General features: G+C 45.5%; 1 protein-coding gene and 2 long non-coding RNA genes across 6 annotated transcripts in view; 2 read left to right on the top strand and 1 right to left on the bottom strand.

The window, feature by feature from the left end:
• The window catches only part of LOC144282166 (uncharacterized), a 60,257-nt gene that overhangs the window by 27,842 nt on the left and 8,186 nt on the right, over positions 1-24,229 (bottom strand). For 2 of the 4 annotated variants that reach the window (XR_013350497.1, XR_013350496.1), the window contains exons 2-3: positions 8,709-8,761; positions 8,242-8,331 (exon numbers count right to left, since the gene is read on the bottom strand). This is a non-coding gene — a long non-coding RNA (uncharacterized LOC144282166). Of the gene's footprint in view, positions 1-8,241; positions 8,332-8,708; positions 8,762-9,070; positions 9,815-10,138; positions 10,394-24,229 lie in introns of those variants that run through there. The other 2 variants (XR_013350495.1, XR_013350498.1) reach the window with 2 other exon arrangements.
• Positions 1,799-4,673, top strand: RNASE9 (ribonuclease A family member 9 (inactive)). The gene is made up of 2 exons (XM_077845446.1): positions 1,799-1,969; positions 3,694-4,673. Exon 2 carries the CDS (start codon positions 3,709-3,711, stop codon positions 4,303-4,305), a length of 597 nt encoding a protein of 198 aa, XP_077701572.1. The 5' UTR covers positions 1,799-1,969; positions 3,694-3,708; the 3' UTR covers positions 4,306-4,673.
• On the top strand, positions 16,010-19,276 carry LOC144282161 (uncharacterized). The gene is made up of 3 exons (XR_013350494.1): positions 16,010-16,256; positions 17,079-17,160; positions 17,625-19,276. It is a non-coding gene; the product is annotated as an uncharacterized LOC144282161 (long non-coding RNA).

Genomic DNA, 24,229 nt, shown 5'->3' with positions numbered 1-24,229 from the left:
CACCTATAGACCTAAGCTGCCCGAACCCTCCCAAGCAAGTTTACAAGCAGAGAGGAAAAGTAGGACCCAACCAGATGTTTGTACACCCACTTTCAAAGCAGTGTTATTCACAACAGCTAAAAGGTGAAAAGCAATGCAACTCAATTTTTTTCCAAAAACATTTGCTGAGAAGGCCTAACACTCTCCACGCTACTTGGGGATGTTTTCTATACCATCAGTTACATGTTTATGGGTATAAGGAAGTGCTTCCCCGACGTTAGTGGGCTATGACTCACCTTGTGAATTTGTTAACCGTGCAAATTTATGGGCCCATTCACAAAGATTTTGATTCATGAGGTCTGAGGAAAAACCAAGGAATCTATAATCCAGAGGGAAGCCAGGTGGTTCTGCTGTGAGGCTGCCAGGTGAAAACTTAAGAAACACCGCCTGAGCATGATTCAGTGCCATCTGTTCTGTGTTTTCTGTTTCCGTCTGTCTGTCTGTCTTGCTCATTTCCTGTTCATCTCCATTCCTCTCTTCTGCCCCCAAGCAACCAGTAATCGACTTTCTGTTCTCTCTGTGCTGGTTTTTGAACAAGCAGAGGAATGGATGTGGTTTGCTTTATTAGCTATCAAAATATTTTGTCAAATGAGAATAAGGAAAAGCATATCACTGGCACACAAATAGATAAAACTACCATCAAAAAACAATAGACAGTTCAGGAACAGAATTATTTAACATATACGGTAACTTTTATTTTTTTTAAAGGTTTTATTTATTTATTTGAAAGAGAGACAGAGATATCGAGAGAGAGCCTGAGCAGAGGGGAGAGGGAGAAGCAGGCTCCCCACTGAGCAGTGAGCCCGACTCAGGGCTCAATCCCAGGACCCTGGGATCATGACCTGAACCGAAGGCAGACACTCAACCAATGAAGCCTCCCAGGGGCCCCATAAGGTAACTTTTAAGTTAGAGGTGAGAGGGGAACCTGGATGGTACAGTTGGTTAAGCATCAACTGTTTTTTTAAAAAGTTTTGTTTAAATAAATAAATAAGAGATGAGACAGTGGATTGGATTTCATTCCCCAAATAACTGATACTGGGATTATGGACAAATCATGTGAAAACAAAACCCATCTCTTACCACACTTCAAAATAAATGAATTCCAGATGGGTAAAAGACTTAAGTCATTAAAAAAAAAAAAATCCATAGAAGTAGTAAAATAGGATAGAAGCGAAAATGTATACACTTTCAGGATGAGAAAGGATTTTGACAAGGACAAAAACTACAAGTTGAATTCATAACTATAGGATTAAGAAGTTTAGGCTAAAAAAAAAAAAGAAGAAGAAGTTTAGGCTATAAAAATCAAGGAGGGGGCAGCCTGGGTGGCTCAGCGGTTTAACGCCGCCTTCAGCCCAGGGCATGATTTTGGAGACCTGGAATCGAGTCCCACGTCTGGCTCCCTGCGTGGAGCCTGCTTCTCCCTCTGCCTGTGCCTCTGCTTCTCTCCCTCTCTCTCTCATGAATAAATAAATAAAAATATTTTTTTAAAAAATCAAGGAGGTGTCGCAGACAAGCCCAAGGTGTGTCCTGGGCAGGAGCCTGAGCTCTGCCATCCATGCACTTGCTGTCCGGTTCTCTCCAGTCCAAGATGCCTCAGTGGCTCCAAGTTTTCACTTGTGGGAGTGTGTGCTGAGCTCCCTGGACGGTCACGATGACGGGGTGCTCTCCTGAAGAGCCTCCCTGGGCCACGGGTGGCCTGATGAGCTTTTGGGCAGGCAGGGAGGGAGGGAGGACTCAGAGTAGGGCAGGGAGGGAGGGCCACCCCTCCCCTGTCCACCCGCCGGTTTTCCTTTTCAGTCTACTTCTCCTCTCCTGCTTCAGCCTTCCGTCGGGTGTGCACAACACCTGCATTTCTTGACTCCTCTGACTGCTCACATCGACACCGATCGGATCCATCCTGGAATCAGGGGCTCTCTGTCTCCATCTCCACGTAAGTCAGAGTGTCTGGGTCATGAGTAATGGGAACCCCTCAGGTGGCCTTAAGGGGGGACTTCCTGATGCCAAGGCCTTGGAGTAAGAAAACCTGCTCCTGCAACGTGCAGCTAGGCCTCGGCCGGCGGCCCTCCCCGCGGCGCCCCAAGGGCTCGGGGACGGTTCTAGACCTGGCCGTGCGCTCGCGGTTTCTGGTAGAGCTACGAGGACAGCAGAGGAGGGACACAGTAGCCCCAGGAGGGGAAACCGGACTGGTGCAGGCCCTAGAGCAGCGAAGAGACGGGCCGTCAGAAGGGCCCGTGAGCCGGGTTTGCCCAGGCTGCTGCTGGGGCCAGTGTAAGGTTTTCAGCGACTTCCCGTCACCAAGAGAGGCTAATTACAATAGAACCAAAAACAATACTAAAAAGCAACCTGTTTATCAAATGTCGTTGGGCAGATGAAGATGGTGCACGAGAGCGCTTAGCACAGGGGGGCCCATCACCGCTCCTTATGCTAGCCGTGATTATTTGTTATTGTTATTTTATTTTGGGGTGACCCCAAGACTGCATGTATTCAGCTGCTCAGACTTGTTTTCGTCCCTTTCCACTCCAAGCTCCTGCGCTCGCAGGGGAGGCCAATACCCTCAGTGTTAGGACCTCTCCAGCCAAAGCTAGAAACAACCGTTCTCTGGGGCCCAGACACCCCAAAGACTGAGCGCGGTAAAGAGGTCATGGGCAGAGGTGGCTCTGGAAGCCTGTTCCCCAGCATACCTCAGGTGCCTGCCTCTCTCTGGGAGGAAAGCCTCTTTGGAGAATTAATGCTTAGCAGCCAGCTTTGGACTAGAAATGGAAAACGATAGCTAGGCCCTGGGGCTCTCTGTGAAAGATGACACTTGGCTCGAGAGGGGCCGATTTTGCCCTGCCGTCCAGCAGCAGGGCACCGTTCCTGCCACACGGTGCTACTGCTCAGGCTCTCGCAAGGAACGCTTTAAAATAGTTCTTCGACGCAGAGTGGAGAGAGATTGGGGATGTGAAGCCTGGTCACCCCGGAAACAGGAAGCCTAGGAAGCCTACCGAAGAGAACAAGGAAGGATGGGGAACCCCACCGCAGCTCTCCGGAGAGGCAAGAGAGGCCGCCCAGGGGACGGAGCAGCCCCAGGCGAAGGGGTGGCGGTGAAAGCGCCTGAAGCAGCAGCAGGTGGTGCTCTGCTGACCGCCCCACCTGGCTCCATCCCTTCTCCCCGGGCATCTGCAGTCCAGGCAGAAAGAGAAGTCACAAGATGAGGAATCTTTGTCCTCCCGGAACAGGGAGTGTGGGTGTGGGGGTCACTTAGGCTCTTTGCAGTGCAGGTTCCCAACTCCCAAGAAGGGAAGGGAGGCATCTGTTCCAGAGGGTTAAGAGCCCAGGAGCCCCTCTCGGCCTCTCTCCCCAACGGCCACCTTGGGCTCCTGTCTCCTCCTGCCTGCCCTCCACCCCTCCTTGCTCTCTGCCTCACCTTCCTTGTTTCTTCCTCTCTCCTTTTCTCTCCCTTCTCCCTTCACCTTCTCCTCTCACGTCCACAGTCTTTCAGGCTGACCATGGGCTACTTTTCAGTCCACGTTTCAGAAATATTGAAATATATTCTGAGTTGTCAATTTGAAAATTGTCCAAAGTCTTAGAGCTCAGAACAGCAGGAGTTAATGTGGCTGAGGAACAAAAGCAGACACACTGTGGCAGTGGCACTTATCTCCTTATCTCTCCTAGTCTCCGCAAAAGGACATGTGGACTCTGCTCACCATGCAGCCCCTGGCTCTGCTGCTCCTGCTGATGATGCAGCCACTGCAATTTATAATTCTGAAGAACTTTGGTGATTTCACAGATGAAAAGCTAGAAGAGTTTGAAGATTACTTGGGGGACATATACAGCCCAGGACCTGCCAAACCTCCTACCAAAGATACTTTCCTAAGGCGTATTATTATCGATCCTGGAAGACCACTAACTGATTCAGCCTACTGTACTGAAGAAATCAAGATGAAAAACGTTCACAACAATTTCAGTTGTGTCAGAGAACATTTCTTCCTCCAAATAGCATATGAGGACGTGCAAAAGACCTGTAAAAACTTACATGTGCCTTGTAAGAATGGAGTTAAGAAATGTCACAGGAGCAAGGAAGTAATAGAAGGAGTCTATTGTAATTTAACACGAGGAGCTAAAATGACAGACTGTGAATATGACTCTTTTTATAGGCAGGGCTATGTCCTTATTACTTGTCGATGGCAAAATAATATTCAGGAAATTGTTCCTGTTTACGTAGATGATATTATGGCTCTGGATAATGATGTGAAAGCCAACATCTACCACAATGCAAAAAAGTAGCCATTCTAAAAGAATATTCTCTAAGAAGGCAAGAGTAGGAGGATATAACCTTCTCCATACTGATCCTTGCAGGTCAAAATCAAGAATGCTCATTTTGATCCCATTCATTTTAGTCATCCACCGTCTCCCTTTCTTCTCCTAACACCATGCAAAGGCAACGTGGGCTAAGTTGGTTGATGGCGCTCTGAGAAGTGGTTTCAAAAAGGTCAAGTACTTTAGCACATTTTGAGTGTGTTATGAGGATGAACGCCTGCAGTGACAGAGAGCCAGCTCCAAGAGAAACAGGAAATGGTCGTCTGGAGTGTACTCCTGTGTTGTGTTCATGTGAACCCCTAGTTGAGTAGAACTAATAAAGTGCATTGACCTAGTGAAGTCTCTCCAGTATGGCTATGTGGGGCTTTGGGGTTTGGAATTGCCTTTCTCTGTAGCATAATTTGAAATGAAACGAACCTGAAGCTCCTCAAGAAATTGTGCGATTCAACTTTCCAGTACTATATTTGTGGACATTTCACTTGTTCTGTTCTTTCCATACAACGCAATGCTCAATGAGAACCTGAAGATGTAGATTCTAGTAGGAGGCACCTCAGGATAAACACCTAAACATTCGGGATAGCAAGCTCCCTGACGTACTTTTCAATTGTCCAATGCTGTGTTTGTAGATTCCCACATTTTGGCTTTAGCTTAGACATCACTATTCACAAAATCCCAAACAATTCCTCACTTTCTGGCACAGTCACATTTATTTACAGTTCCTTTCCTCACTTGCCAGTAGATGTGGCTTCATCTGAGAATACGCCACTTCCAGAAAAGGCTGGAGAATCTGTATGATAAAGGAAATCTGTCTTTCCGGTACAGGTAATAATTTCTCTCCCTGTGTCTGTGAAGTTCCTTAATATCCTTTAACTATGATTCTCAACAACTCATGGAAAATGGGATAAGAAGTAGTGAAGGGAGATGGCAGGGATAGTGTCTATTACTTTCTCACATTGCACTGAAACCCAATCTACTCATTTATTACTCATTTATTCCCCAGTCTTTGTTCTTCTCTTCAGAATCAGAGCTCAGAGCTTACTTGATCAACCAGTTGACATAAATAAGGGCCTAGAGCCAAGTACTGCCAGACACCGTTTCGGCGACTAGGGAAAAAATACCAGAAAATCAAACTGCTCTTCACATGGAAGCTTGTGACTTTTGATTGTAATGTCTGAATGAATGAGGATCCCATCAAACTTTAGAAATCTCACGACATGCTCTAAAAGTCAACCTCCTATACACCAGCCAAAGAAGTTCTGCACGTAGGCTAGCCTGGGCACGTGCTATGGGCCATCTCACCTGGGCTGTGCTCATTCCACCTATCTTGGGACTATACAGTATACAATATATTTGTGAGAGTCGGATATAGTACAGTAAAGAAGGCATGAAATCATCATGATGTTATCTCCTTCTCTCCAGATAAATGGTCCGATCCATACACAACCTAGAACTAGAATCGTGGAACTAGAACAAGGATTATTTACATGGATTGTTTTTTTTTTTTTTAATCTAGTATTGCATTAAAAAAAAATCCAGATCCCAGCCTCTATCCGCTGGATTCCTTAAGATAGATCAAAACCATAATTTTCAGCTTTACCCATCGTAAGATTTCAAAAGATTGTCATCCAGTCTCCATTAGCATTCGCTCTTCAATAATACCAAACTAATGTGATGAATATTGTCCATAACCTTGACTCACAGCACAATTTATTCTTTTTTTTTTTCACAATTTATTCTTTATGTTAGAATCCACTGATAGGGGTGCATGGGTGGCTCAGTCGGTTGAGCATCTGCCTTGGGCTCAGGCCCTGATCCCAGGGTCCTGGGATCCAGCCTCAAGTCAGGCTTTCTGCTCAGTGGGGAGCCTGTTTCTTCCTCACCCTCTGCCTGCCACTCCCCATTTGTGCTCACTCACTCTCTGTCAAATAAATAAAATAGTAAAAAAAAAAAAGAATCCATTGATATGATACAACAGTAATTTTTTTAAATTGTGGTAAGATATATATAGCATACAATTTACTGCTTTAGCCATTTTTAAGTGCATACTGCAGCGGCAGTAAGTGCATTCACACGGTTGTCTCCAGAAATTTTTCATCTTGCAAAATGAAACACTGTATGCATTAAACAATAAGTGTCCCATTTTACTTCCTGTCTCTTATAAATTTGACTACTCTAGATCCTTCATGTAAATAGAATCACACAGTATTTGTCCTTTTGAGCCTGGCTTATTCCACTTAGCATCATGTCTTCAAGGTTCACCCGTGTTGTACCACATGTCAGAGTTTCTTTCCCTTTTAAGGCTAAATAATATTCCATTAGATGTTTATACTACATTGCTGTTTATCCATTCATCCATCGATGGACGCTTACTCTGGTCACTTCTACTTTTTGGCCTTGCAAACAATGCTGTTATGAACAAGGATGCACAAATATCTGTTTGAGTCCTTACTTTCTATTCTTTTGGGTCTATACCCAGAAGTCAAGCTGCTGAATCATAAAATGATTCTTTTTTTTTTCTTTTAACTTTCCGAGAAACCAGCACACTCTTTTCTATAGCAGTTGCACAACTTTACATTTCACCGGCCACGCACTAGGGCTTCAATTTGTCCAATCCTCACCAAAACCTGTCAGTTTCTTTTTTTATATATATAATAACAATCCTAGTGGTGTGAAGTGGTGATGCAAAATTCATTTACAATTTTAATTACTCAGTGAAGGACTGTAGGCAACAGCACTTGTAAGAGTAGGGAAGGGACGGCTGGGTGGCTCAGTCCATTGAGCATCTGTCTTCAGCTCAGGTCATGACCTCTGGGTCCTGGGATTGAGGCCTACATCAGGCTCCCTCTGTGTCTCTGCCTCCCGTTCTCTGTCTCTCATGAATAAATAAATAAAATCTTAAAAAAAAAAAAGAATAGGGAAAAAATACATACCATCTTTGTCTCTTAGCCAAAATAAACCCATTTGGTATTCTCCTTTAAAAATGTATGATGCGGGGCACCTGGGTGGCTCCATGGTTGAGCGTCTGCCTTTGGCTCAGATCATAACCCCGGGGTCCTAGGATCGAGTCCCACGTTGGGCTCCCCGCAGGGATCCTGCTTCTCCCTCTGCCTGTGTCTCTGCCTCTCTCTGTGTGTCTCTCATGAATAAATAAATAAAATATTTTTTAAAAAATCTATTACCACCTAAAGACATTAGGTGGCACATTTAGACAAATGGACAGTGAAAGTCTGTTAGTATCTCATTTGTTGACATTCTGACTCTGGCATTTTGGAGATGGGTTTAGTGACAGGGATGCAACAAGTAAGTAAAGATCTGAGACGACTGGTCCCGTAGGCTTCTGTTGTCATTACGGCACAGAGGAATGTGACACCGCAAAGACTCCTATGATACAGCACCTCGACAGATAAAAGTCCACTTCTCCTTCCCGTAAGAATCCAGGGTTGGCGGCTGTGCTCTGTGTGATCACTGAAGGACTGGGCTCTTCCTAGGGGGCCACTGTACCGCATCTGGCGCTCTAAGGTGTTGCCTTTGTGCAGGTGGCTGCAGCCAGCTCACCATGCACCTGTGGGTGCATCAGTGCCCCGAATGGAAAGTGAGGAGAGACACCAGCTGTCTCTGAAGGAAACATGGCTAGGAATTGGCTCCCACTTCTTCGACTCACATAACGCTGCCAGAACTTAGTGCCAAGGACACATTTAAGGCAAGGAATCCAGAGAGTGTAGTTTAGTACTCAAAGGAAGAATCGAAAAAAATGTGTCTTGGGAAACAATTATTAGCCTGTCAAACATCTGATCTGACCTAAAGAAATGCTTTTCCTGATGGAATTGAGCATCACTCCTTAAACATCTGTCTCCACCACCTCCAGGCCTCTACAGAAATTCAGGGAACGTACTCACTACTCACCTGCCTTCAAAGATGAGCATCTCTAGGTAGGATTGTAATGGAGGAATAATAGGGTGTTGGCTCCTCATGCAGGACCTTACTTCAGCCAACCTGGAACACAAGTACAGAATCCATGACCGACAGTGCCAGCCTAAAGGGATTGCCAAAACCTAGCTGCAAAGATTTGGTCCAGTGATTTTCAACCCTCACCCATGGACCAGAATCTTTGGTAAAACTTTAACAAAATTGCTGAAGGTTCTGGAGATTTATTGCATTCACTAGGGGTGGAGGAGACGTGGCCATCTATTATCTTAACAAGCTCCACAGGCAATGCCAAGTTTCAGCCAGAGTTCGGGATCACTGAGTCTAGTGTCACCCAGAAGCCTGATCATAGAAACAAATCAGCAAGAACATATTATACTCACGATGGGAAATTCCTTTCACTAGACACGTACGCATCAGGCTATCAGATGGCTGATAAAACTCACCAAGATCCTGCACTCAGGTCTCCTTGCCGTGGTTGCTGGAATCAGGCAGCCCACTGGAAAATGACCAAGGGATAAGAATCAGTCTCTCTGGCAGTTCTAGGTCTCATTTTAATTTGTATGATTTCATTCTAAGTTAACGTACAGCAACACATTTGCTTAATCTGGGCTGTGCTGGTAAAATTCAATGTCTGGAAAAGCAAAGCTAAAAACCAATGCTCAGTTGCAGTAGTCTTAGCAAAAGGCAATGTTAGCTGGCCTCAATTACGGACATTTTTGCCACATCTCTAACCTGAGTGCGATAATCATCATGAAGAACAATCTTAAAATTCACCTTATGCAAAAAAAAAAAAAAAAAAATTCACTTTATGCTACAACCCGGATGTGTAGACAAGAAGGCAGAACCCTTACTGTGTGGATTACCAGCGTGACATTCTCATGAGGCACCCACTCACAGGGAAGTGACCCCGCTAACCCATGCACTGGTTCAGCTCCAGCGTAAACTCATTCAACAATTGAAACAGCCTGTTAGTACATTGTTTCTCCTTGAGGTGAGGATGTCCAGAGCCTAGAATATGCCTCCCTCCCTTTTCCACTTTTCTGTGGAAAGGAACCACCTGAGGAGAAAGGGACAGGAGAGCATCGGGCTGAGCAGGTATTGGCACACCCGTGTCCACGGCGGCCTCACTCGTGCCAGGCCCGGGAGCCCCTCCGAGGACGTGCGCAGAGACAGCACGTGCAAAGTGCACAGGGAGGTTCTCCGGCGCCTGGCAAAGAGGGGGTTCTGTGCGTGCAGCAGCATGGGGAGTCTCGCCCAGTCAACCGAATTATTCAGTCTCAAAGGAACAAGAACCGCATGACCCCACGCACACGAGGTGCTGAGAATCACCAAGCCCCAGAGGCACTGCAGCCCGGGCCAGGGCCAGGGGCCCACGCGAGGAGGGCCTTGGGCGACAGGCCTGGATGGTGCCACCCCCGCAGGTGCACAGGCTGGAGGATCAGCGGCTCCTCTAGGGGCTGGAGGGGAGCCCAGGGGACGAACAGGCCACAGGCCACCTGTTCCCCCTCGGCGGGCAGCCGGCAGCCGTGGGCCTGAGTCGGCTCTGACACCCGGGTCGGCTGGGGAAGCAAACAAAATCTAAGCTTGAAAAGCTTCCAGGTAAAAAAAAAAAAAAAAAAAAAAAAAAAAAAAAGCTTCCAGGTGAAAAAATCAAAACCTAAGGACGACCAATCCCAAGCAGCCAACCAGGTTTTCCCAAACGAAGGGAGCTCAAAACAACCACCAATCAAATAATTTCCCTTCTTAGCTTCTTACATCTTCTCTGTCTCCGTGAAAGTCCTGTCCCCTAGCTCCTTTCGGGGGCGCCCCCCACTCCCCGTCGGGCACCTGCTGGGAACCGGGTTATCACCACATGGACTGGAAAAGTCCTTACCTTTCCCTTCTGGGCGCCTGGGGGGCAAGGCCCCGAGCCCTGTGCGGGGGTGGGGTGGGGGACGGACCATGGCTCCTCGGTTCCCAGCAGCTCCTGTTCTCCCAACACACCTGTCCTGGGAGCTAGGGCGGCGAGGTCAGGCTGCCAGCTAGGGAACGAGAACGGCCACCTGCAACCGCCCCAACGGCCCCTCCCCGCAGGACGCCCTGAGGTTGATGAGCATCTGTGGGGCGTGCAGGCCAGCACACACGGCCTGTTGTCCCTCAGTATCAGTGTCCTTTCTTTCTTTTTAAGATTTTATTTATTTATTCATGAGACATAGAGAGAGGCAGAGACACAGGCAGAGGGAGAAGCAGGCTCCCTGCAGGGAGCCCAATGGGGGACTCAATCCTGGGACCCCGGGGTCACGCCCTGGGCCGAGGGCAGATGCTCAACCACTGAGCCACCCAGGCATCCCAACTGCTGAGCCCCCAGGGACCCTTTGGGGAAACTTCTGAATCTCCTGGGGGCGCTGACGTCTTGCAATCCTGCAGGTCCTTCAGGTCCTTCCCACTGCTTTCTTTCTCCAGGGGTCATGTCCACGGAGGTCGCAAGCCCCCTCCCACTGATGCTGCTGCTTCCAACACTGCCTCAGGGGCACGGGAGGGAGCCCGGCTTCCCTCTCATCTTGGGCCCCAGGATCCACTATTTCACTCCCTTCCTCGTCCAGAGCAGAGCTGCGATTAGACAGAAACAGCTTTGGAATTAAATTTCAAGATAACAGAATTTTAAAAATTCAAACAGCAATAAAATACATGGAAGTTGGCATCATTATCTAAACCTCTTTGTCTTTGGCAATCTTTCCAAAGGATAGAGCCCTAGAAGGAAACGTTATGGTTTATGTGCATATTTGGTTTGTGATTTTCCCTGAGATATGCTCATTTTGTATACTTTTCTACAACTGTTATACTTCAATTTTAATATGCTTAAATTTTTCTGGGTCAGAGAAAAATTACATTTTAAAACCCAGTGTGGGGGATCCCTGGGTGGCTCAGCGGTTTGGCACCTGCCTTTGGCCCAGGGTGTGGTCCTGGAGTTCCGGGATCGAGTCCCGCGTCGGGGTCCTGGCATGGGGCCTGCTTCTCCCTCTGCCTGTGTCTCTCTCTCTCTGTGTCTATCATAAAAAATAAAAAAAATAAATCTTTAAAACCCAGTGTGCGGGGGATCCCTGGGTGGCTCAGCGGTTTAGTGCCTGCCTTCGGCCTGGGGCGTGATCCTGGAGTCCCCGGATCGAGTCCCTGGATCGAGTCCCCGGATCGAGTCCCACGTCGGGCTCTCTGCATGGAGCCGGCTTCTCCCTCTGCCTGTGTCTCTGCCTCTCTCTCTGTGTGTCTCATGAATAAATAAATATAATCTTTTAAAATAAATAAATAAAACCCAGTATGTATTGACAAGTTTTCTCCCAAAAAAACCTATGTTAATGCATAGTCTCATAAAGAGTTTAAGTCCTTCTAACATTACTGTCAAATATATCATATTCCATTCTGAAAGATAAAAAATTCTCTTTGTACGGTTATTATTAAATATCTCAATGTTTACTGACAATTTATTCTTTTGTGAATTTCCTTTTCATATAGTTTGCATTTTCTTCTACTGGGTTATTTATGTTTATTGATTTTAGGAGCACTTTACATACAATGGATATTAATTCTTCTAGTGTATGAGCAAATAGTTTTTCTATTTGGATGTTTCTTTCACAAATTTGTTTGTGATATCTTTCCTCATCCAGAGGCCTTAAAAGTTATACACTGAGTCACAACTGGTGATTTGCATATCCTTTAACACTATAAATACATTTTACTTTTTTTTCTGCTTTGCTTTTATAATGTGATTTTTAAATGTCTTAAACTTTAAAGATTTGATTTGTATGAAATCTTTTTGTAGAGTATGATACAAGATAGAAATCTAGCTCTACTGACTTTCAAAAAATAGTCCAATGTGTCTTCACTTGAGATGTTATTCAGTCCCCCTGGTAATGTGGGAAATGCAAGCTGTTATGAAAATTAGATAATTGCATACATAGTGCAACTTGGAATTCTTCCAAGTATATACCCTAGAAAAACATATATATAGGCAAAGGAAGATGCACAAGAAAGTTCATTAAAGCACCATCTATATAATTACTGCCCATTTATAAAGGAAAAATAAATAATCTGATATACTTGCAATATAGAATACAATAATAAGAAATCAACAAACAGGATCTAGATGCAGTGGTGTTGATAATGCTGATTGTTAACTACAAGCAGCAAAGAATATGCACAACACGAATCAAGGTCTATACATTTTAAGAACACAAAATAGTATATTACATGTATTTGTATAGACTGTCAATGGTATATGCAAAGCTAATAAAAGCACAAAAGCATCCACAGGGAAAATAGCCACTAATATCTCTTGAGTAGTTACTTCTGGAAAATGAGAAGAAAAGAACAGGGGAGTAACAGTAGCTGCATCTGTGTCCTTTTAGTTTTTCTTAAAAAGAATAAAAAGGGGGCACCTGGGAGGCTCAGTGGGTGAGCGTCTGCCTTCGGCCCAGGCCCAGGTCATGACCTCGGGGTCCTGGGATCGAGTCCCTCCCTGCATGGAGCCTGCTTCTCCCTCTGCCTGTGTCTCCACTTCTCTCTCTATGTCTCTCATGAATAAATAAATAAAACATAATAATAATAAAAAGATCTGAACCAAATATGTCCAGTCGTTAACACTTAAAAAAATAGTAATGGAAGTGTGTATGTTTTAGTATTATTTTTATTCTTTTCTATATGGTTGATTTATATTATCATTTTTTAATTTTTTTTTTTTTTTTTACTTATTTATGATAGTCACAGAGAGAGAGAGAGAGGCAGAGACACAGGCAGAGGGAGAAGCAGGCTCCATGCACCGGGAGCCCGACGTGGGACTCGATCCCGGGTCTCCAGGATCGCGCCCCAGGCCAAAGGCAGGCGCCAAACCGCTGTGCCACCCAGGGATCCCTATATTATCATTTTTAAAAAGAAATGAGAGACCTAATTATAGAGTTCTTAAACATGGAGATAGGAGGTGGTGGAGAGGGAAGTGTCTTCAATCTTTCTTAATGGAATTAGATGAAAAAGAACATTCTGGGCAGCCCAGGTGGCTCAGCGGTTTAGCACCTGCCTTTGGCCCAGGGCGTGATCCTGGAGTCCCAGGATCGAGTCCCACATCAGGCTCCCTGCATGGAGCCCGCTTCTCCCTCTGCCTGCGTTATGTCTCTGCTCATCTCTCTGTGTGTCTCTCATGAATGAATAAATAAAATCTTTAAAAAAAAAAAAAAAAGAACATTCTGATGAGTCTATTCATGAGATTAGCTTTGGAGTGATAATCTGAAATAATGACAGGGAAATAATTAGTGAGTCACCATTTTGTACCTTTATGCTAGTTTCTTTTCCTCACAACGGTTGAGAGCTGTGCACTTAATGCTGAAACTGAACTATTTTACAGAGATATATCATTTTGATTTGTATCCCTCAAATAATGCATAGTAATTGCTGAAGACTAAGAAAAGAGAACTATTGAAACAATTAAACAGATCCTGCCATCCAGGAAAGATTATGATTAACTTATTGGTTAAACGTCACAGATTTTATTCAGTAAAATAAATACCTGAGTATTCTAATTTTTATTTATTTTACTTATTTTATTAGTTCCACAGGTAGTGTTTAGTGATTCACCAGTTGCATAGAACACCCAGTGCTCGCAGGTCGCGTGCCCTCCGTAACGCCCATCACCCGGTCATCCCGTCCTCCGCCCGCCTCCCCTCCAGCAACCCTCAGTTTGTTTCCTAGAATTCAGCATCTCTTATGGTTTGCCTCCCTCTCAATTTTTATCTTATTTTATTTTTCCTTCTCTTCCCCTATGTTCATCTGTTTTGTCTCTTAAATATAAGTGAAATCATATGATATTTCCCTTTCTGCCTAAACTTAATTGCTGTAGCATAATACCCTCTAGCCCCAAGCATGCTGTTGCCAACGGCAAGATCTCACTGCTCTGAATTCCCCGCCACCCCCCCCTTCTGAATTTTTAAAGAAAGCTGGGGGCCCAGGCCAGAGCCAAGCACCGGTTTTATGGTAACAATCGTGAAATTCATGCACTGGTGCCCTCTGGTGGCACAGCTCATACACATGGTAGATGCCGTGGGGTTTGTTTTTGAGTCAGGAAAGCACAAAAAAAAGAAAAATTAGAGCCACCATAAACTCCGCACCTACCACTTTCCTGGAATTACACACCCATGCACTACGTACACATATATGTATATGCTTACATGTATCGTTTAATAAGACTGAATTCTCTTTATTTTATTTTTTAAAATTATTTATTTATTTATTCATGAGAGACACAGAGAGAGAGAGAGGCAGAGACACAGGCAGAGGGAGAAGCAGGCTCCATGCAGGGAGCCTGATGCAGGACTCGAACCTGGGTCTCCAGGATTCCTCCCTGGGCTGAAGGCGGCGCTAAACCGCTGAACCCTCGGACTGCCCTGAATTCTCTTTATTTTAATGAGAAATTTACTCCCCCTAGTCTCCAAAATTAGTTCTGTCTGCAAAATCCATTTTCTTCACATATTGAATGGTTTCCACATCTCTTTGAAGATTGCAGTTAAAAAAAAAAAAAAATGAAGCAAAAGCAAACCTCACGGAGCAGAGACCAGAGGGTAAAGTCCTAGTAATTAATCAGGAGGCCTCGATCAGTGTATTCTGAGTTTCCAGAGGAGCTATTGTTTTCATAAAACAAAAACAGGATGCTAGGAAAAAGCAACAACAGAAAAAGAAGAAATACTTGTAAAATAAGTATATGAATGTCAGGGGGAACAAAAGAATCAGTGTTAGAATTAAAAGATAAGGTCAAAGAAATTACCCGGCGCTGCAATTGGTGCCTCTTAGGACTTGGACGGGATTCAGGAAGTGGTGGGGAAGGGATTGTAGCTTCAGCTCTGGTATGTATTAGTTTGATGAATACAAAATGTGACTTGAGTGACAGAGTTTTTGTTGATCGAGTCCCACGTTGGGCTCCCTGCATGGAGCCTGCTTCTCCCTCTGCCTGGGTCTCTCGTGAATAAATAAATAAAATTTTTTTTAAAAGTTTTAGAAATCAGATGGTAGTGATGGTTTCACAGCATTGTAAATGAAGCTAATGCCATTGAATTGCATACTTTAAAACGATTAAAATGGAAATTTTTATGTTTACATATATTTTACTACAATTAAAAAAAAAATGCATGACCCAAGGTAAGATTCATCTTTTGCTGAGTCCCTGAATTCCACAAGATGGACTTAAGTGACCACCACTGTGAAGAATGAAAGAACTGTGGAACCAGGGCACTGGTCTTGGTGAGGTTACCTGGTTATTTTTGGATGTGATGCTGCTTGTTTAGAATAAAAAACATGCGACCCCATTAAACAGGGCATTCCAGGGAGAACAGCTCCCATTCTACAAATGGCTTACTCTTTTCTCTTTTTTCAATCTAGTCTTGGATTTTTTTAAATTTTTTATTTATTTATGATAGTCAGAGAGAGAGAGAGAGAGAGAGGCAGAGACACAGGCAGAGGGAGAAGCAGGCTCCATGCGCCAGGAGCCCGACGTGGGATTCGATCCCGGGTCTCCAGGATCGCGCCCTGGGCCAAAGGCAGGCGCCAAACGCTGCGCCACCCAGGGATCCCCTAGTCTTGGGATTTTAACTAAATCTCTTCCCATCCTAGGATTAGCATTAAAAGAGTCACTTCCAAAGGGGCTGAGGTGAGCAATCTGGGCACAACAAGCTGTAGGAGAAGCCTGGGCTGGGAGCGGCGTGTCCGGGCTGCTGCACGATCTCAGGAACCATGAACACCGACGCCGGCGCCACCCACGGAGGGTGTCGGCCAGACTAATGGGGGCAAGTAGTGGGACGTCCCTGGCACTTGCCCCAGCTCAGCACTGTGATGGAATTTCCCTCCAGGAAATCTTGCTCTAAGAGGAATTCCTGAGCCATCCCTCCCCTGGGTATCTCCCTCCACGACCCCAGACTGAACAGGCCAAGCGCAGGACTGAAGACACCACGCAGCCATCATGAACCATCCATTCAAAGGTAAAGAGTGTTTACTTTGTGGTTACAGAGTATCGGGGTGCGTATGTGGAAATCAGGTTCACGAGGGTTTGTGTCAGAAAGTGGAGAGAATCCCAGGGAAGAGGAGACACCGGGTCCTTAACAACTGGTTTAGAAATGGCCTGTTCAGTAAAGGGTCTGCAAAGGTAAGTAACGTTGAGAAGCTGTATTTTGACAAAATACAGGCAAAATACGCCTGTCAAACTATCAGAGATTAAAATAAAAGATAGGGCAGCCCAGGGTGGCTCAGCGGTTCAGCACCACTTCGGCCCAGGGCATGACCCCGGGGTCCCGGGATCGAGTCCCGGGTCAGGCTCCCTGTATGGAGCCTGCTTCTCTCTCTGCCTGTGACTCTGCCTCTCTCTCTCTCTATGTCTATGATAAATAAATAAAATCTTTAAAAATAAATAAATAGGGATCCCTGGGTGGCGCAGCGGTTTGGCGCCTGCCTTTGGCCCAGGGCGCGATCCTGGAGACCCGGGATCGAATCCCACATCGGGCTCCCTGCATGGAGCCTGCTTCTCCCTCTGCCTGTGTCTCTGCCTCTCTCTCTCTCTGTGTGACTATCATGAATAAACGAAATCTTTAAAAAATAAATAAATAAATAAAAATAAAAATAAATAAATAAATAATAAAATAACATACAGCTAGTAAAATCTTTAAAATCTGGAAAATGCTAATATATAATTTGAATGTTCAAAAAATGTAAACTTCCCTTTCCTTTGCTTATTTCCCCTTCCCTTCTCTTTGCTTCCCTCCCTTTATTTCCCCTTTCTTCCCTTCCTATGCAATTCATTCCTGAAGCCTCACGTGGGACAGAGCACGGTTGGCACCCACAGGAAGGATCAGGCTGGCGTGGAGAATAGGAAGTCAGAGCCTGAAACAGGTGACCAGGGCATCCATTTGGGGGCGAGAGGGATTTGGGATGAGGAATGAGGGGCCGATATCCAGCATGAAGAGTGGGAGCTTGAGCAGCTGGAGGAGGTGCCCGCTCAGAGGCTGCCCCGGGGTGGGGTGTGGCAACTGACGCGGGGAGCGTCCACGTAGGGGGCAGCCTGGCACAGTGTCAAGAGTCCGAGTGGGCAGTGGGAGAGGGACAGCAGAGATTGGTTATACACGTGGAGATCGATCGAATAAATAAAGATATTGCAGAAGATATTGGAGAAGAGGGTCATAAATGTGGAAATGGAGATATAAGCTGGAAAGGGAGAAAACAAATATGAGCCCTGTGGGGTTAGGGTTAGGGGTTAGGAATACCAATTGGAGGTATTGGTGGTTTTCAGTGTAAGGATATGAGTAACACACATGTACGTCTGTGGGTGCATGTGTAATTGAATCTCTTTGCTATAGTCCCAGGCTCTGTCTACTGACAGTCTTGGAGCTCTCTCACCCCAGCAACCCAAAGCACACAAAATACTATTCTCCACCCAAACAAGGTGGAGAAATGACGGGTCCAGGGCAAGGAAGATACAAGATAGACTTGGACCATCTTGTCTTTCAAAGCAAGGAGGTACCTTACGAATAACGGAGATATGACAACAGCACCCAGAAGCCAGATTTAGAGGGCTTCCACTGACTAATTCGGGACCAATTATACAACTCCTTGAATAAAAAAAGAAAAAAAGAAACCTTGAGTCTCTACTAATAGAAGTAAATAAATACATTGAAAATGTGATAAGGAATTAAATACTTGCATAGCTGCCACGTGCATCCACCGCGAAATATTTTATTACTTACTATTAGTTACAAGAGAAAAACAACGGTGACTTTAGTAGAGAAACCTGGCAAATTCTACCATAATAATGTGGACAAAGTAAACATTACTGGATCAGCCTGGAATTGAAGGGGAACTGGATGCAGTGGGAAGAATGAACCTCACTTCCATGGAGAATCCGAATCTAATCGGGACAAACCCATGCCGAGGGACCTTCCACAAAAAACACCTGGCTTATAACCTTCCAGAGTCAAAGTCACGTGCCAAAGAGAGTCTGAGGAACCATATCAGACCCAAGCAGGATAGAGACATGACAACTAAAAAAAAAAAAAAAAAAAAAGCTTGACTCTGAATTGGATTATTTTGCTAAAAAGGACATTATTGGGACACATGGTAACATTTCAATAGTCTGAGCTAAGTGGTAGCCTAATGTTAGTGTCAAGGTCCTGCTGTGGACGGTTGCCTGTGGTTACATATGCAAACATCCATGTCTGTAAACAAGATACACTAACATATGCAAATAGCAAATGGTTTAGGAAAAAACATTGTACTGAATTGTAGCCTCTGAGCTTGGAATTACTTCAAACACTTCAAAATATACTTTTAAAATATAATAAGCTGCGAATGATATTTGATTCCAATCATGCTTTTAAAGATATACATGTTTGTATGTATATTTGAGCATAAAAAGGCTAAAAGTATATGCACCAAAATATCGACTGATTAACTTTGAGTAAGTTCACTTGACTACGACTTTCTTTTGTTCTGTATTTTTCTAATTTTCTTTTTTTTTTATTTTCCTAAGTTTCTAAGATGAATTGCATTGCTTTTTTTCTTGATTCATTAAATCACTAGAAGAAAAAGTAGAAATACAGATCAACAACAACAAAAATAATCAATTAAAATTACCCTCTCGGAATACCTGGGTGGCTCAGCGGTTTAGCGCCGCCTTCAGCCCAGGGCCTGATCCTGGAGACCCCGGATCTAGTCCCACATCGGGCTCCCTGCATGGAGCCTGCTTCTCCCTCTGCCTGTGTCTCTGACTCTCTCTCTCTTTCTCTCTCTCTCTCTCTGTGTGTCTCTCAAGAATAAATAAATGAAATCTTTTAAAAATTAAATTAAATTAAATTAAATTAAAATAAAATTACCCTCTCATCACTAAAAGGTAACCACAGATGATATTTTGACATCTATCCTTCCAGGATTTTTTTCCATGCAAATATATACATATAGTTTTTTTATGTTTCTGTAAAATGGAATCTTAATAAACACATTATAATTTTTTTCACTGAATTTATCTACATTTATAACATCCATGTTAAAAGTATAGGTATTCATTATCACTTTTAGAGGTTGAATAGGATTTCACTGTGAGATTACTGTCATTTATTTAAATGATCCCTATTGTTAGACCTTTAGGATTTTCCCCTTTTTACTATTATAAACCATGCTGCTCAAAAAAAAAAAAAAAAAAAAAAAAAATATATATATATATATATATATATATATATATACCATGCTGCATCCTTGTTCATACAACTTCATGTACTTACCAAATTAAGTCCTTGGGATAAATTGTGAAAAGTAGAATCCATGGGTCAAAGAATATGAAAAAATGGGATCCCTGGGTGGCGCAGCGGTTTGGCGCCTGCCTTTGGCCCAGGGCGCGATCCTGGAGACCCAGGATCGAATCCCACATCAGGCTCCCGGTGCATGGAGCCTGCTTCTCCCTCTGCCTGTGTCTCTGCCTCTCTCTCTCTCTCTGTGACTATCATAAATAAATAAAAATTTAAAAAAAAAAAGAATATGAAAAAATAAGTTTTTAGGAGCTTTTATTGCACATTGCCAAATTGCCCCCTGGAAGCATGCGTCAGTTTACATCCTTACCCCCTGGTACCCTAACCCAGGACATCATCAGATATTATCATTTTTTTTGCTTGTAAGGAACTTATATAATCCAAATAAATAATAATCTTTAACCTTTCTGGAGACATTTTGATAAACAGATGCATTTCAAAAGCTTAGAAATGTCCTGGGAGTGATAGATTATCTTTGTTTTTTAACTAAGTCAGTAGGTCAGTTATGAGCTGTGGGGTGGGGGTCGTGTCATTGTTTGTTTGTTTGTTTGTTTTTAAGATTTTACTTATTTGAGAGAGAGAGAGGACAAACAAGGGGAGTGGCAGAGGGATAGGGAGAAGCAGATGCCCAGCTGAGCAGGGAGCCAGACCGTGGGGCCCGATCCCAGGACCCTGAGATCATGACCTGAGCTAAAGACAGACATTTAACTGACTGACCCACCCAGAGGCCCCGAGTATCATCATTCCTTAGGTCCCAGGTAAAGAAAAGAAAAGAATGATCGTGAATGAAGAAGTGAAAAACACCATAACGAGCCATTCCGGGACAGAAATCTTTTGTTTCATAACTATATTCATCACTTACTTCTGTCTAACAAAGTACCCTAAACTTAGCAGCTTAAAGCAGCAAAAATTTATTATGTCACAGTTTCTAAGGGACAGGAGTTTGAAAGCAGGTGAGCTGGGTGGTTCTGATTCAGGGTTTCTTAAGGAGTTGCCATCAAGGTTTTAGCCAGGGTCGCGGTCATTGAACGGCTTGATTGGGGCTGGAGGATCCACTTCCAAGAAAGCTCACTCACATGGCTTTTGGGAAGAGCACTCTGCCTGGCTGACGTGCCCGGGAGACCCTAACTCCTCACCACAAGGGCTATTTGAGTGTTCTCATTACCCCAGAGCAAGTGATTCAAGAGCAAGAGCAATGAGGAAGCCTTGCTTTCCTTGACCTATCTTGGAAGTGGCATGCCATCACTTTGGTCACAGGACGTCACATTTGATCGACTATAAATGAATCACTAAGTTCAGCCCATACTCAAGGACCGGGAATTAAGCTCACCTCTTGAAGGGAAGAGTATCAATGAACATGTGGGCATCAAGCCACCACAGTAACTAAAAACCATAAAGCTCTTTTCGAGGTCCCTGTGGAAGTCTCAGATGTCGATGACAGGTGGCTATCTCCAGATCAAGAAAGTTGGAAACATGGTATCATGGGTGATGCCATTGATTTCAGGGCCAGGAGGTCTAGCCCATCTTTCCCTAAGGTAGTATTGACTAGATACAAAAAGAGGATCAGGGCAGCCCGGGGGGTGGGGGGTGGGGGGCTCAGCGGTTTAGCACCGCCTTCAGCCCAGGGCGTGACCCCGGGGTCCCGGGATCCAGTCCCATGTCGGGCTCCCTGCATGGAGCCTGCTTCTCCCTCTACCCATGTCTCTGCCGCTCCATCTATGTCTTTCATGAATGAATAAATAAATAAGATCTTTAAAAAAAAAAAAACAAAAAAAGAGCATGAGGACATATTAGCCAATGTTGGAGAATGGGCCCTGTAAAAATTATATATATATATATATATATATATATATATATATATATATATATACACGCACATATTCAGTATGTGTCCCTTGAGTGCCTAAATGGGCAAGGCACTGCTGTTCTGTTGAGGGCACTCCACCCTTGCTGACAGACAAGAACCGGAGAAGTTACTTGCCCGGGATCAGCTGGTAAATGTTGGAACTAGGGTTTTAACATAGGCTGTGAAGTTCCAGATCCTCTTTGCCCAACTACCCATGATGCCACGGTGACCTTCTAGAATCCGCCCTGCCCGTCTGCCTGAAGGAATCTCCAATAAAATGAATTATTTACTCCTTCCTTAGACTATGTGTGTCCTAAAGCACCAGCCCTGTCAGGGCTTGCCCTTTGCCACAGTATTAGGTGACGTCGCCCCAAAGCAGAACCTGAGGTCTCCAGGTAGTGACTCATTGAGGGATGTTCTCAGGAGGCCCAGGTGAGGAAGTAGCAGAAGCACCATATAGGGCAGAAGAAAAAGTCCAACAAGGATGTCATTTTAGCTAAAGTCCAGCCCCAAACCCGACCCCATGGAAAGCTCTAGAGCCTAGAGGACATCGAATGAGGGCAAGAGGAAAACAAAAAATTGAAGCAAGAGGTCCAGGGATGCCTGGGTAGCTCAGTGGTTGAGCATCTGCCTTTGGTTCAGGCCCTGAGCCCAGGGTCCAGGATCGAGTCCCACGTCGGGCTCCCTGCATGGAGCCTGCTTCTCCCTCTGCCTGTGGCTCTGCCTCTCATGAAAAATAAATAAAATCTTAAAAAAAAAAAAAAAAGAAAAGCAAGAGGTCCAGGTTCCTGTTCCTCTGTACCAGTCAGTCCCCGTGGGCTGCCCTCGGGAGGCTCTGCCCTGAGGAAGCCCCTCGGCCGCCGGCCCAGGGACTCTCCCAAGAAGAGCGCAGCTGCGCACCCTGACAGCCCCTCTCGGCAGCGGGCACGCGGCACCTGCCTCCACCGACCCCTCCATACCCCCTCCTTCACCCCGAAATACATTCTTGTGCCCCAGTGTCCTAGTGCCGTCGCCTGCTGTATGCCGGGCCCCCAGGCAGCCCTGACCGCGTCGCCCCTCTTCCTGGCACACTTACCCTCGATGCGTCTCATCTGCGGATGTGCTAAAATGGCAGATAAAATCATTGGTTTTAGTTTTGTGGGGTTCTTAAATTTTTTTATTATTTATTTATTTTAAAGATTTTGTTTATTCATGAGAAACACAGAGACCCAGGCAGAGGGAGAAGCAGGCTCCACGCAGGGAACCCGACGTGGGACTCGATCCCAGGTCCCCAGGGTCACGCCCTGGGCCGAAGGCAGTCACTCAACCACTGAGCCACCAGGTGTCTCTCTTCTTGTTTTTTTCCCAGAAAACAATGTCCATCCAGTAATAGCACACCTCCGAACCCTGGCAAAAGCATCCATAGAGGAAGTGCTATTTTCTTTTTGCTTTTCTTGGTGTCGTCTTATACAGGTACTGAAAATCTCACTAATTGTTTGAAGCTAAAAGTCTTATATCCTTATAGATAGAAATGCACAGTCAGTTTACGAGGATCTGGTTCCAAATACGAGGCTCCCGTCAGGGACAGAGAGCGTCCCGGCGCCTCCTGAAGTCCCCCCGTGGCAGGTGAAGCTGCCGCGCCCAGCCTGAACCCTCGTGCTGCTAGTTGCTCCTTCTGCTCCGCCCTAACACCTCATTTCCCTCTTCTCCCCGATTCTCCCCCTAAATCCATTGTTTACTTGAATTATAGTTACTCCGAGCCATAATTCTATTAAAGAGCCAGCCCACTTGCTCCGGGAGGTGGCATCTCCGTGATCTGAGTCACTTTGGGCAGCTAACTGGAGCTCCGTCTGCCATGCAGAAGAGGACGTGGCAGCCCTGGGGGTAGGGCACAGGGTACAGAGGCAGCAACATTAAGAAATCACGTGCTAAAGCAAAGGCTTGCGGGACATAGCACCAACCCCGTCCCTTGGGCCGCGCTTCAACCCCGGGGGGACGAGTCTCTGCCAGGTGATACTTTACAGCCTCCAGGAGGAGGAGGGAGGAAGAGGTCCAGCCCCCTCTGTCTGCTCCTGCCACGCGGGAGCACTCCAGGAGCCAAGGAAGAGAATCCAGGTCCAAAGCCCAACCAGGTCAAGAGACACAAGACACGACCTTGGGTTCGGCTCTAAGCACAGCTGTCCTCAGGGTGTGTGAGGCCCTGGCCAAAATTTGTGGGGGAAGAGTAGGGACTCTGTGTAGATAAGTAATGTGATTTTCAAACGCACTATAAAATTCGTGGGCCCAAGTGAACTAGAGGGATGTATTGCTGCAGATTTAAAATTATGGGTAAAGATCCATGTTTGTTTATCGTCCAGTTGATGAGGGAGCAGAAGGTAAACTGAGGACAAAGCATAACCCGAGGAGGAGGGGCAAGATGGCAGAAGAGTAGGGTCTCCAAATCACCTGTCCCCACCAAATTACCTAGATAACCTTCAAATTATCCTGAAAATCTATGAATTCGGCCTGAGATTTAAAGAGAGAACAGCTGGAATGCTACAGTGAGAAGAGTTCGCGCTTCTATCAAAGTAGGAAGACGGGGGGGGGGGGGGGGGGGGGGGGAATAAAGAAACAAAAGGCCTCCAAGGGGGAGGGGCCCCGTGGGGAGCCGGGCTGAGGCCGGGGCGAGTGTCCCCAGGACAGGAGAGCCCCGTCCCGGAGGAACTGCGCCCCGGGGAGAGTGCGCCGAGCTCCCTAAGGGCTGCAGCGCACACAGCTGGACCCGAGAGCAGCTCGGAGGGACTCGGGCGGAGGAAGAGGCTCCGTGCAGAGGGGGCTGCGAGGCGGGAGCACGAATACA

The sequence above is a fragment of the Canis aureus genome, chromosome 13 (assembly GCF_053574225.1).
Source record: "Canis aureus isolate CA01 chromosome 13, VMU_Caureus_v.1.0, whole genome shotgun sequence".
NCBI lineage: Eukaryota > Metazoa > Chordata > Mammalia > Carnivora > Canidae > Canis > Canis aureus.
This window is presented reverse-complemented; position numbering and strand designations above follow the sequence as displayed.

Coding starts and splice junctions, on each gene's coding strand:
- RNASE9 (XM_077845446.1), top strand. CDS start 3,709: ATGTGGACTCTGCTCACCATGCAGCCCCTGGCTCTGCTGCTCCTGCTG.